Source organism: Blennius ocellaris (genome assembly GCF_963422515.1).
Source record: "Blennius ocellaris genome assembly, chromosome: 20".
In the NCBI taxonomy this organism is placed as follows: domain Eukaryota; kingdom Metazoa; phylum Chordata; class Actinopteri; order Blenniiformes; family Blenniidae; genus Blennius; species Blennius ocellaris.
In genome coordinates this window covers 15,261,441-15,273,597 of record NC_137669.1, presented here as the reverse complement: position 1 = coordinate 15,273,597, position 12,157 = coordinate 15,261,441, and the positions used below count along the sequence as shown (strand labels likewise).

The 12,157-nt window shown below is 40.3% G+C and overlaps 1 protein-coding gene across 1 annotated transcript; it reads right to left on the bottom strand.

The window, feature by feature from the left end:
* Positions 1-218: 218 nt before the first annotated feature.
* LOC308144837 (TBC1 domain family member 20) lies at positions 219-11,364 on the bottom strand. Its single transcript, XM_080516080.1, has 10 exons — positions 11,197-11,364; positions 9,337-9,391; positions 7,876-8,006; positions 7,712-7,792; positions 7,077-7,263; positions 6,848-6,949; positions 4,752-4,893; positions 3,570-3,754; positions 2,307-2,416; positions 219-719 (listed from the first exon to the last, which is right to left on the bottom strand). Exons 1-10 carry the CDS (start codon positions 11,264-11,266, stop codon positions 538-540), a joined length of 1,245 nt encoding a protein of 414 aa, XP_080372206.1. The 5' UTR covers positions 11,267-11,364; the 3' UTR covers positions 219-537.
* Between the last annotated feature and the right edge of the window lie 793 nt (positions 11,365-12,157).

Genomic DNA, 12,157 nt, shown 5'->3' with positions numbered 1-12,157 from the left:
ATCTGAAAACAAGATATCAACAAAAATAGTCGGCGACAAACAAAGACACATGTAAGAATGGGAGAACAATGTGAGCCTGCAAGAGCAAAATGTGTCGATGTCTCACATGCACGGGCAGAGAATGAGCCCCTGGGCAAAGACGCACGGAGACCCCCCCCCTCCCCCCTGTGAAGAAGCATTCAAGACTGTGAGAAATAAAAAAAAATTACTGCATAAAATTGATAGTTTCGCATCAGTGTAGAATGTTTACACCACACTGCTTTTTCCTTTTTGGTGATTAATTGTTGTCTGTGGATGATTTGAATTTTGTTGAGGTCGTTTTTTGGTTGTTTGACACACTTTCCTATATTTACTTAAAACACCACATGTGCACACACACAATCTGTGGCTGACTACGAGTTACCTCATATCTTTTTTTTTTTTTTTTTGGTGGTTGCAACAACCTGTTTGGCACAGAGATAACTCGTCCCGTGTTTGTCCCAAGATCTCAAAGTCTTCTGGGTTTGTATGCCGTCGCTTCCTCCACCCGTCACCGTGTCAGAACAGCTGAAGCAACACCTCGGGCCCCCAGTCCATGGCGGTCTGAGCAACGGCGAACACGGCTGCCCCGAGCGTTGCAGACAAGCCCCACACGGCCACCTTTACCAGCCTGTTCCCCTTCCCCCACAGCTGGCCGCCCGGCCCGGGTAAAGCTGCTTCCAGGCCTGTGTGTGGAGGGGCTACGAGCAGAGGGAAAAGGAGGGGGGGGGGGGGGGGGTTGGGATGGTCAGAGTGCAAGGAGGACACACTGAGGGGTCAAGAGGAGTCATACTGATCAAAGCTGAACCACATGAGGATTAGGCTGCTTTTATGTTACAATCAAAGGTAAATAAGGAATGGGAAAAACACAAGGACCAAAGGAAAAAAAAAAAAAAAGACAAAAATTTGCAAATGATTCAGAATTAAATGATATCTTTACATCAGTGCAGTAAGCACAATGTCTCCTCGGGAGGTAGAATAGAATATCATCTTGATTTGTTGACATCATTTTTCAGACATGCTCAACTCTGACTATTTTTGAGGCTCTGGTAAACGTAAGAAAATATTAGATTTATCCCTCAGTATAAACAAACTGCTTCAAACGTGACCATGAATCCAAACACAAAAATGCTTTCAGCAAAAACAACAAACATCACAGCCTTCATGAAGGTTTATTGCAGGGCTGCATTAAGACTGCATTAGTTAAGGCACATACAGTGGCCTGGCAGAGCATCACCGAGGATGCTAACCAGGCATTGACAAATTGATTTCTGATTATTCTAGGTTGTTGAATAACATTTGGACCCTTAAAATGGCGGAAGGCACAAATGGATGTGTTGGAATTCTTACACTTGCATGTCTAATTTTAGGCACAAATCAAAAGCCATGCATTCAGTTTGAACTGTCGTGTATGTAAATAGACAACTGACAATATCGAACATGTTGAGAAGTGAATGTGAAAACCAGCTAATATCTACCATCTTTGCCTCGACAGTTGTTCTTTTTATGTGCTGTAATCATCCTCATAATCAAAATGAATAGCACACATCTGTACACCACACCTCACAGCAGTGTCACAATGTATTGACTCAACAAGTCAGTATCACTGCACAAAGACGCTCTCAGTACTAAGTCAGACTAATAACAGTTGACAACATTATCAGACTCCGTAATACTGAATGTCACCCCTATGTGAAACACGTGCACGTACTGCTGTGGCTGTCTTTTACGGACTTCATCTGGCTCCTAATTGAATTTTGATGAAACTGCAGGGAATTGAGTGCGTCAGTTTTAATATCACACTGTCTGTCCAGAGGGAGAAGCCACAACATATCTTTGATTGCATGTACATCACACACAATATGTCGGATGGTGCTGATCAGACTTTCACAAAAACCTGCGGGAATAATGCATCTCTTTGTTCTGTTTTGGCATATTTAAATTTGCCCTTGATTGGTCTGATGGGGGTGCTACAACATTTGTTTACTTGTTATTGATTGGCCCAAAGGGGGGCAGTGTTTGTGGGGGATAACACATTTACTGTTGCCTTGTTTTGAAGAATTGTGTTCTCATGCAGTGTACAGAAAAATGCCGAGGAGCAAGGAGCCTGTCAAAGTAGTTTTGCCTATGTGGAAATGCTTTTCCTTCCAATTTGTACAAACCATATGACATTTTTTCCAACTTCAAAGCCTGTGCAACAAGAACCCATCCATCGATAAGTACATCTGCACAGCCTGAGTGGAGTCTTCCTCCGGAGTTGGTAATAAGATTACAGAGACTATTTTTACCGTGTCTGGAGGTGGTGGAGCCCTGGGCCTTGGTGATGCGCTGCAGAACGGAGTCGGGCCTTTGGTGGAGGGTGGAGCGCTGAAACGCCTGGAAGGTGCTGATGGACAGGCTGAAGGAAGAAAACACAGAGAGAGGAATGAATAGGGGGGAGTTCGCTGGTAAAAGTGAACAGAGTCCGATCTGAGGTAAAGCTTGAACAACGGAGCGACATGAAAAGATAGACTGACGGATAAATTGATTGATCAAGACAGGGGTAGAGGAGGGATGATACCAATTTAAGAGAAGTGCTAACTCAGTAGCTCCTGCGTATAAGAAGCTACAAGAGTAATGCATTGTGAGACATCAGTATCTTTTAACGTGTCAGTCAAGGCCTTGTGTTGCCTCCTGCCCTAAACAATGACTGCAAGCCACCCTGAAGGACACTGACAGGCAGAGAGGGACAGCTGGCCGTGGATGCAGACAGTGTGGTTAGGTTTCTCATGCTGACTCCTCAGTAATAAAAAGAATTGGTGGAAAAGGTCACACAGATGGTTATGCAGTAAGCATGTATACAGCACCTCTGGATAACAGAGTTAGCGTGTGCTTTCACAGCATCCTCCTTTGGTTACTGAAGGAATTACAATAATTTATGCACACAACTCTTTCTCTTCCATCTGTGCATTCTACCTTATATTTTGATTTTACTAATTGCAACATTTTCAGTGCTTTTGTATAAATATGTTTGTTATCAATATTTTACAAAAGAATTTTTTTTTTTTTAAAATGACAATCAGTCGTCTTTGTCTGTACTTTCTTCAAAGCGACAAGCTGCAGCTCTTCATTTATTAATTTTTTTTAAAGATATTTATAGTCACAAACTACAACCCCAACTCGATGAAGGTTTGGACGGTGGGTTAAAAGTTCATTAAAAAAAGAAAACACAATAATTTGGAAATCTCATAAAGCCTTATATTATTGTCAATACAACATGAACAAAATATCAAATCAGACATTTTGTGGAACATATTAGCTCATTTTAAATTTGATGTCATAGGACATTAGAAAATGAAGGAATAGAGGCAAAAAACACCAAACAAATACGGGATGACACCTCTTTGAGTCGGTTGAAATTACTTAGAACAAATTGTTTATTGTAAAGGTGTTGAACTCGGTAAATTAACCTGCAGCCAGAAGTTAACTGTCCAAAGAGCATCAGTCACTGCTGTATTTATTAAGTAGTAGGCCCTAATTAAACATTTTAATGCCACATGATATCTCCTTACCTCTTGCGAGATTGCAGCGCTGCCCGCTTGGCCAGTAATGAAGGAGGGTACTGTTCAAACAAGTCTTGAGCCTGGCCAATCAGGAGTTCATAAGGGAGATCCTCTGGGATGCGGGAGAGAAGGTGGTGGACCATGGCCATGTCACACTCTGTCTGCTTCACCTCTCTCTCTCTGTGCAACACAATCTGAGAAGATGAGGAGGAGGGTTAACTGTCTGACCATCACTATGGTCAGACATGAATCAGAATCGACACAAATTGTACAAAAGATGGTTTTCAGTGCAGTACACAGTACACGGCAGTATAATAGGCAGAGGAGGAGTTAATACCCCATGCTGTGTGCTGTTCTCAGCCTTGGAGGAAACATGAACTACATTCTGCTTTGTTGTTTCACACACTTCAAACAGAGTGCTCCCTTTGCCCAGCCGCCACAGTACACACACACACACACACACACAAACACGCAATACACACACAAACATCCTCAATAGCAAACAAGCAACATTTGCAACGTTTTTCCATCTCATCAAAATGCACAAATTCCTCAGTAAAGGCCACAGTGAAGTAAAAGGCCTTTTCACACTCAAATAAACACTTGAAAAATCAAGAGACATGAAACGTGAAAAATAAATGATTTCCACAAACATGCTTGTGGTGATACACATATAGTAGATCTTGTGAGCAGCCAGTAGATACAACAAGCTGCTTCAGAGAGGACCAGGATATAAGAAATAAATGTGTGTATCTTTTTTTTTTTTTTTTACAAAATCCTCTCATAGCCATTGTTTCTCTTGATGCAGTCCTCTTTTTTTTACTATATAATCCCTTCCTTCCTCCCATTATTTCTCCGTGCCCCTCTTAGTCCTTCTTCTTTCATTTCTGTTCATTAGGAAGTATCTCATTAACTAGTGTGGTGACCTCTTAGTACTGAGCAACACAATGTGAACGAGTGCCTTTGTTTTTGCTCGATTACGAGTCTGAAACCTGGAAGCACCATATATATCAGGGGTCCGTCCTGCATTGAGGGTACTGAAGGCTTCAACCAAAATATCTTGCATATTTTACAGGGTTGAGATATCGCTTTACGGAAACATATACAGCCGAGTTATTGCTGAGGCTTGTTTATGAATGCATCTGAGGAAGCGTTCATACAAATGTGATAGCTCTACGGCCGACTTCTTACCGCAGCTGCAAGGTAGATGGGCATCAGCGGATGTGAGGCCAGGAAGAAGTCGTAGAGTCTCAAGGTGTGTTTCAAGTTTGACAGAACGTGGCCGTACCACGTGATGAGCCACGAGAGTGCAAATATGGTTCCCACCTCCGCTCTGAAATAAAAAGGTAAACAAACACGCAAAGAGAAGGATAAACTGCGAATTCTTCCATTTTTGTTGATGTCACATATTTCAAAATCTAATAGTACGTATCAGCTGTTGGACCCTCCGTTTCTCATTACACTCGTTAGAAGGCAAGACAATAAAGCTCAGTGATGAAATACTCGGACCACACAGTAGGAATGGTTAATACATAAAGTATCAGGTCAGACGTTCCCATGCGGCGTCTGCGTGTTTTATATGGGCATGCATGGGTTTGTAATGGAGGTACTTCGGTTCCCTCCAAAATAAAAAAAAAATGGCTTTTAATATTAATTTATGACCATAAATTGTATGTAGTTGTGAATGTGTACGACTGTCTGTCCCTATGATGGACTGGTGACCTGTCTGGGGTCTACGCCATCGTCTTAGCCAGTCCAGCACCCTCTAACTTTTGATAAAATGGTATATAAGATTGAAGGTTCTATTTAACTAGAAAAACCCCGGGTGTTTCAACATTGTTTACACACATTTTAAACAAAGCTACAGTAACTGTTTCATTACAGGTTTTTCGTAATAATGACACAAAGGCTACAACACTCAAAACTCAGGTTGAAAAACAATGTACCAATGTGACCATAATAATTTGACTTTATCTTAGACGGACAGAAAGTCATCAGGAGTTGTAAAAAGGCAGAGACAAAGTTCAAGGTCAGCGGAAAAAAAGAGATGAGATTAGAATCCCTTTCCCCATGTGACCTCCCGTGAGCAAACAATCAAGTGTTCGACGTGTCAGGGATTTGATGGGTGAAAACATGAGCAGCACTTTGTAGAACTGTTGTTGGTTAGGACTACACTTTTCATGTCAGTGACTTGTGAAGATAATTGCTGCTGCCACCCGTCATCTCGGGGTGATAATCAGTGTTTAAAGAGTTGTTTCTTCTCCACTTTCCCACATGTATCCTATAGCCTCCAATGGTGGCTTGCATGGCGATAAAAATAGGAAGTCATTTTAAGAAAAGCTCAAATAAATTATAAAGCCTTGAGAGGTTGTTGATAAATATTGGATATGAACGTCAAGAGGAGAATGACAAGTACCGACCGAAGCAGAGTGAGACAAACTATAAGAATTCAATGAAAGTAACGGACAGGAGGGAGGAGTGAGGAGCAAAGAGCAAAGAGCATGTCCGATGGGAAGGACAGACATAAAAAGCAAATAGGAACAAAAAAGAGGAGGAAGCAGGAAAGAGTGGAGGATAAAAGAAGCAGAGATGAGAAGGCAAAGGGTTGGAAGAGGAAGTATTCACTGAAGGAAGCAGTCCAAACTTTGAAGTGGGTTGTTGTTTATCGTGCCGTCGTTTTCCAAGTGCAATGTCTTGTCTCTGGTGTTTTTTTTTTCTCTTCATGCGAGTCGACAGGTAGTTTGCATTTTTTTTGGACAGTGCCCAGCACAATATCAATTATGAACAGTCAACAAGACAGTGGAAATACTGTGGAGAGACACCTGGGCACATATCGGAGTACTTTAAAAAGGAGAATTTATGGACACTTTGCGGTAAAACCTGTAGTCACCGACTGTGCGTAACACGCATTGTTTGCTTATTCAATAAACAGCAAATGATGCATAAATCATTTTTGGTTGATTTAACTACCTGGCTTCTCAAATAAAGCTAAATGTGATGCACACCTTGGCGGAGCAGACAAGCGCTGGAAAACAGCTGTTGGACCATCTGACCAACATTCCCCAATGAGACTGCAACCCATGCATTTTTCACTAATATTTTAATTCAAGAAAAAACTCAGGCCTCTCTCTCTCTCTCTCTCTCTCTCTCTCTCTCTCTCTCTCTCTCTCTCTCTCTCTCGCTCTGTGGAGGCCTGAGATAAAAGTCAACACTGTGGTGCCCTCTAGTGGTTGTTCCTTACACCTGGAGAGGGCACCTGCTAACTTTTAACCTCTGCGTCAACTTACCTGACCATGAATTCATGCAGCTCTCCATCGACCTGCTCCAATATAGGCATCAAATAGTTCAAAATGTGCTTGGTGCTATCCATTGTTGGATCCATAAAGTCCCTACACATAGTGAAGACAGAGAAAACAAAGAAAAATTTAGTGGGTTGTAAAACTTAGAACAAATTTCAAGTAAATGGGAAAAAGAAAAAAAAAAAAAGGCATTTGGAGGTTCAGTAGGAAAAACAACCTGAGGTGATAATTGGACAGTTTGTCCATTACAGCGATTGCCATCCGCTCCCCAACGACCAGCAGCAGAGTGACGGCCACATCATGGTAACCCTGGTAGTAGTGAAGCTGAGGATTACGCTTCAAAATCGCAAGTATGATGTCAATGAGCTGCTCCTGAAGCACTGATCTCTCGGTGGCAGGCATACCTGAGAAAGTCAAACGAGCAGCACACCCGTCACATTCAGTCAGTAATAATAAAGGAAGTAAAAGGAAAGATTTACAAAGTCAAAACCACAGCTCAATTGGGACTGTTTTAATTCAGTCCAAGTGAAAACTGACTCAGTGATTTAGGCAAGAAACAACTATTTTGTCATATGAAAGCTTGTCCTGGAACGCGCCAGCTCAGATCAATAATTACTTCACTTTGTCAGATAAGAATGTCGCTGTATGTCTGATAAGAGGCACACCGAGCTGTACAAACATCTCTAGTGATAACACACACACACACACACACACACACACACACACACACACACACACACACACACACACACACACACACACACACACACACACACACACACACACACACACACACACACACACACACACACACACACACACACACACACACACACACACACACACACACACCTTTAGGAAACCGCTTCATGGATCTCCTTACATCCAGGACTACTTGGTTGTAGTCCTTGTGGTTCTCTCTCACATCTCGGCCTAAAGAACAAAAGAAATCCTTCCGCTATTAATGAGATTCAGAGTTCTTACGCTTGTGAAATGCATGTGAGTAAGACACTAACCAGGTTTATATGGTAGATCATACACATTTATGTTGAGTAGTTTGGGCCAGACTTTTCTCCTCACTTCATCAGTGAGCAGTCCTCCCTTGCTGCCTGCGGCTCTCCTCAGGGTCTCGATGTCCACTGGATCACTGTCCAGTGAAAAGCAACGGCTGTCACAACGTTCAGTCAAGTCGGGTCACAGTCAAATAACATGCAGCCAAAACAGGGCGACGTCACAAATTAAAACGCTCATATGAAGAAGCATGTTAATTTTAAAAGTTTCTCTCAGCAAGTATGTAATGTTACTCAGATCTAAATGCACTTATATAGCACTGTTGCATAAACTACTTTCCCAATGTTTAGAATCTGAGATTTTGACTTTTGAAAATTGCTCATTTATATCTACAGTTGATCACAAATTTTTTTTAACAACTGTATTAATCCCTTGGGGCAATGTTGACTGAATGACCCATCGGGAGCAGCCACACTGGTGGGGACCGAGGGTCTTGCTCAACATCCAATGAAAAGAAAAAATTGTATTTGAGTATTTTTTACTTATCAAAAATGTTACTTTTGCATTTTTTTCATTTTAATTTAGTACAATCTAAGCAATCTCACCAGAATAGTATGTGATTGCAGTGCTCCTTATCCCTTTAATGAAAAATATCAAAATAGACAACGTCTTCTAAATATAGCATTCAATTGTATTATTATTCACACATTCATCGAGTCAAGACACAGTTTAAAAGTCCTTATTGAACGACTTTGAAAACAATCATAAAAACATCTATTTGTCAAACGTCTGTGAATCTCTCCGACACTCCGGCATTTCTAATGCACTGCAGCAGCTTGATATGTGTCTAAATATCCAAGCTGACAAGGAAAACTGCTGTTTGGGTGCTTCTGCTCAAGCTTTACTATGCTTTTACTCTGAAGTCCTCATGATCCTTGTCACCCTACTCCTCAGAGCGCATCCAAACAATCTCCATGTGTGAAATTATCTTAGCAGGAAGTTGTGAAGGTCACCGTCTGCCGATAAAAACATCCCATCTAATTGTGGAACAGCGTTTTGGATGAGCCGGGAGACGCAGATTCCCACTCGAGAAAAGACACTCTGTGGCCTACATCTGTAGTGCTAATGGAGATATTAGCAGGACGGATGAAACAGACCAATACTTCGTTTTTTAAATATTTTAAAAGAGTGTGAGCAAGCGAAACTTTTCAGAGAAAAGCTATTAAGGAGAAGACACATTGGGCAAATCCCAGGATCCAATGTCCTTCACTGTTTTTCACATTCCACCACCAAAACTGAATAACTAAGATTTATTTAGAGACAATTCTAATCAAAATGTCACATTAACAGCCTTTATAATAACTATTCCTAATATTTAAAAAGACAATCATCTTAAGCAACTCAAGTTAATAAATCCTTTATATACAGAGCACACATGCTTAACAGACAAATATAATAATCTCAACCTGATGAGAGCTTGTTGGATCTCAAACAGCTTCTGCTTTCGTCCACAATCTGGATCTGAACAGGCGAGAGAGAGAGAGAAAGAGAGAGAGAGAGAGAGAGAGGTATGAGAAACAGATAAGGGAGAAACATTTGAGGAATGGAACACAAACAGAGCAGTAGAAGATGAACAGAGAAAAGACATTGTGACACAGAAGAATGAAGAATGGACAGAAAGATTAAACAGAGGGAGAATCGGAGTCAGAAGAATGGGAGAGAAGAGATGATGGAAAGAAAGACATGGGGTTATAAATAGAGATGTGTAATGTGTGCATTAAACACACGCCTTAATATACATAGCAAAAACTCAGTTTCTGTGCTGGAACATGTGACAAGAATATCAGTTGATATAGGTTTAATAGTAAATATGATTTGTAGGGAATAACAAATATAGATGTTCAGACTGTCTGTATATAGAATTAATGCAGCCAATTCTACATAAGCAACGGAGATACTTTTCATACATACATTTTTGAGTACCTGGGAAATGTCCCAGTTGTCAGCGAGAAAAATAAATGTGCAAGATGAACTCAGAGCTTCCCCCTGGAAAAGTCGCGATTTCTGAGAATCATGTCTGAACCCATTCAGCATGGCAGCATTTTAATTCAAATTGAACAACTGCACCACTTTAGTGACAATGACTTGTCATTTATACCTAGAAACATGCATCGTGATGACTAACAATTTCTATTTACTTTAATAGCAGAAAAAGGAATCATGCATAAAAGTAGTGAGGACAAAATTATATTACACGCGAGTCATTTCACAAGCAATAACTTTGTTTTTGATACGTGAACACTGTCAGGTGGGAAAGAGGAACTTCCCAACTGATAATCATCCCAGTTAAAAGCTGGATTAGTGTACAATATTAGAGGAATTGTCTATTTAACTTGTATTTTTCATAGATTCTGTTCATAAGAAAAACAATATGATATAAAGTGCAAAACGTTTTTCAAACAAAATTGCTGGATGAATATGTATTCAGTTATGACTAGGTCTTTGATTTGTCTAGGGAACGTGAAAGGGAAAGTGTTTTGAATTTCACATCATGAAACAGTTTTCATTATCTTTATATTTTTAGAATATTGCGTCACCTTTGTATAGGTCCAAAAATCATGCGAATGGCCCACATCTAAAAGTCCACACTTCCTCCAACAGTATTGCTGAACAAAATCCCCTCCAAATTAAGGAAGTTGTGGATGTACATTGCAAATGAAACTTTCTATGCCCACATCTACCACCATGATAAGAGCAGGCATAACAGTATGATCACTCCTAAAAGGGACACAATTTTAGTCACTTGCATCTAATCAAGAATATACTTTATAATAGCTATATCCAATATATTGGATCCATAACTCTATTAGTCGCTGTTGTTTTTCACTACACATTTAAATTTTGCCTTTTTGTTTGAAGAGTCTATAAATGATGGAACGAATGACAATCAGAAAATACAAGGTAAGTTTCCTGTGTGTGGCAGTCAGCTGTAATCACCATGCAGGCTGCCACGCTGGCAGCATATGGACACACCGCCTCGGCTGACCCGAAGCACAATGTACAAACACGTCAACATTTGTTGGCGATTGGCTGGAAAACTCAAGATTAGTGTTTAATGTAAGTCACCTGGCTGCAGTAATACTCATAAGCTTGAGACATGTCGGCACGCACAGACCTGGCAGGTCTAATTTCAGTCTATGCGCGGATACATAGTAAATCAGTACGTAAACAGAAGGTTCTTCTGACAGTAAAAAAAGAAGCTTTAATTGGCGTAGTCGAGCGGTTTTATCCTGAAAGTAACCTCATTCTGTGTGAGCTTCACTTACCTCTTGTGACAGATCCAGTGTCATTCACGTCAACTCCTCCGTTCTTTTTCTTCCTTTTTAGTCGTTTCATCCCTTCTAAAGACGGCCTACTGAACGACCGAGTTTGTATTGTGACATAAGCGAAGTAGTAACTAAAATATAAATCCAAATTCAATCTTAAACATTATAATTTCCACCACAGCGTTTCCCTCAACAGCTGGAGCTGTCAGAACAACTCGAACAGGATAGCTCTCCACTGCGCTCCTATTGGTCCGGTAAACCACGTGATCCAGTGTAGGTATGTCATTGGCCCGATTTCAACTCGCACTGCAACCGAACATGATTAAATATTTGTAGTCCTGATATTCATTGACCCTGACATGGTAAGTTAACCTTTTTTTAAAGATGAATTAATGAAGTCTCAATCAGGGTGTGGAAAAACTAGTTGTCATTTTTTTTAAATACGATTAAGGGCCTAACAAACGCATTATTTGATCATAAAAAACATGTATCTCAACAATGGCTTCATTGCTACTGTTGCAATGACAGCAAAGAAAACGTAATACTGTAATGCAGTATGACAGTATGATATATTTATTTAATCATTAACCTAATGATGGACTATATGCACCTGAGAATTCAACATATAAACATAATGAAGTTACTGTAAAAACGAATAACTTGTGTGTTATTTTAAATATACAAACACATATTTTTATGCTTTGAAAAACATTTCAACAATTCTTTTGGAAATTTCAACACTATATGTGTATAGAGCTACAATGTTTCGGCCTGAAAAAGAACCAATGACATTGTGAGTCTCCATGGTTCTTTAAGGATGCAGGACTGGCATTGCCATGTACTGAGTATGTTGTTTTCTGTAGCAAAAACGGACATTTTAGTCTCGGAATCGCTGAACTCTTTATGCCTATCACACCTAGGCTTCAAAAAAAAGTGTGCAAAGAACAAAAATTTATATTTT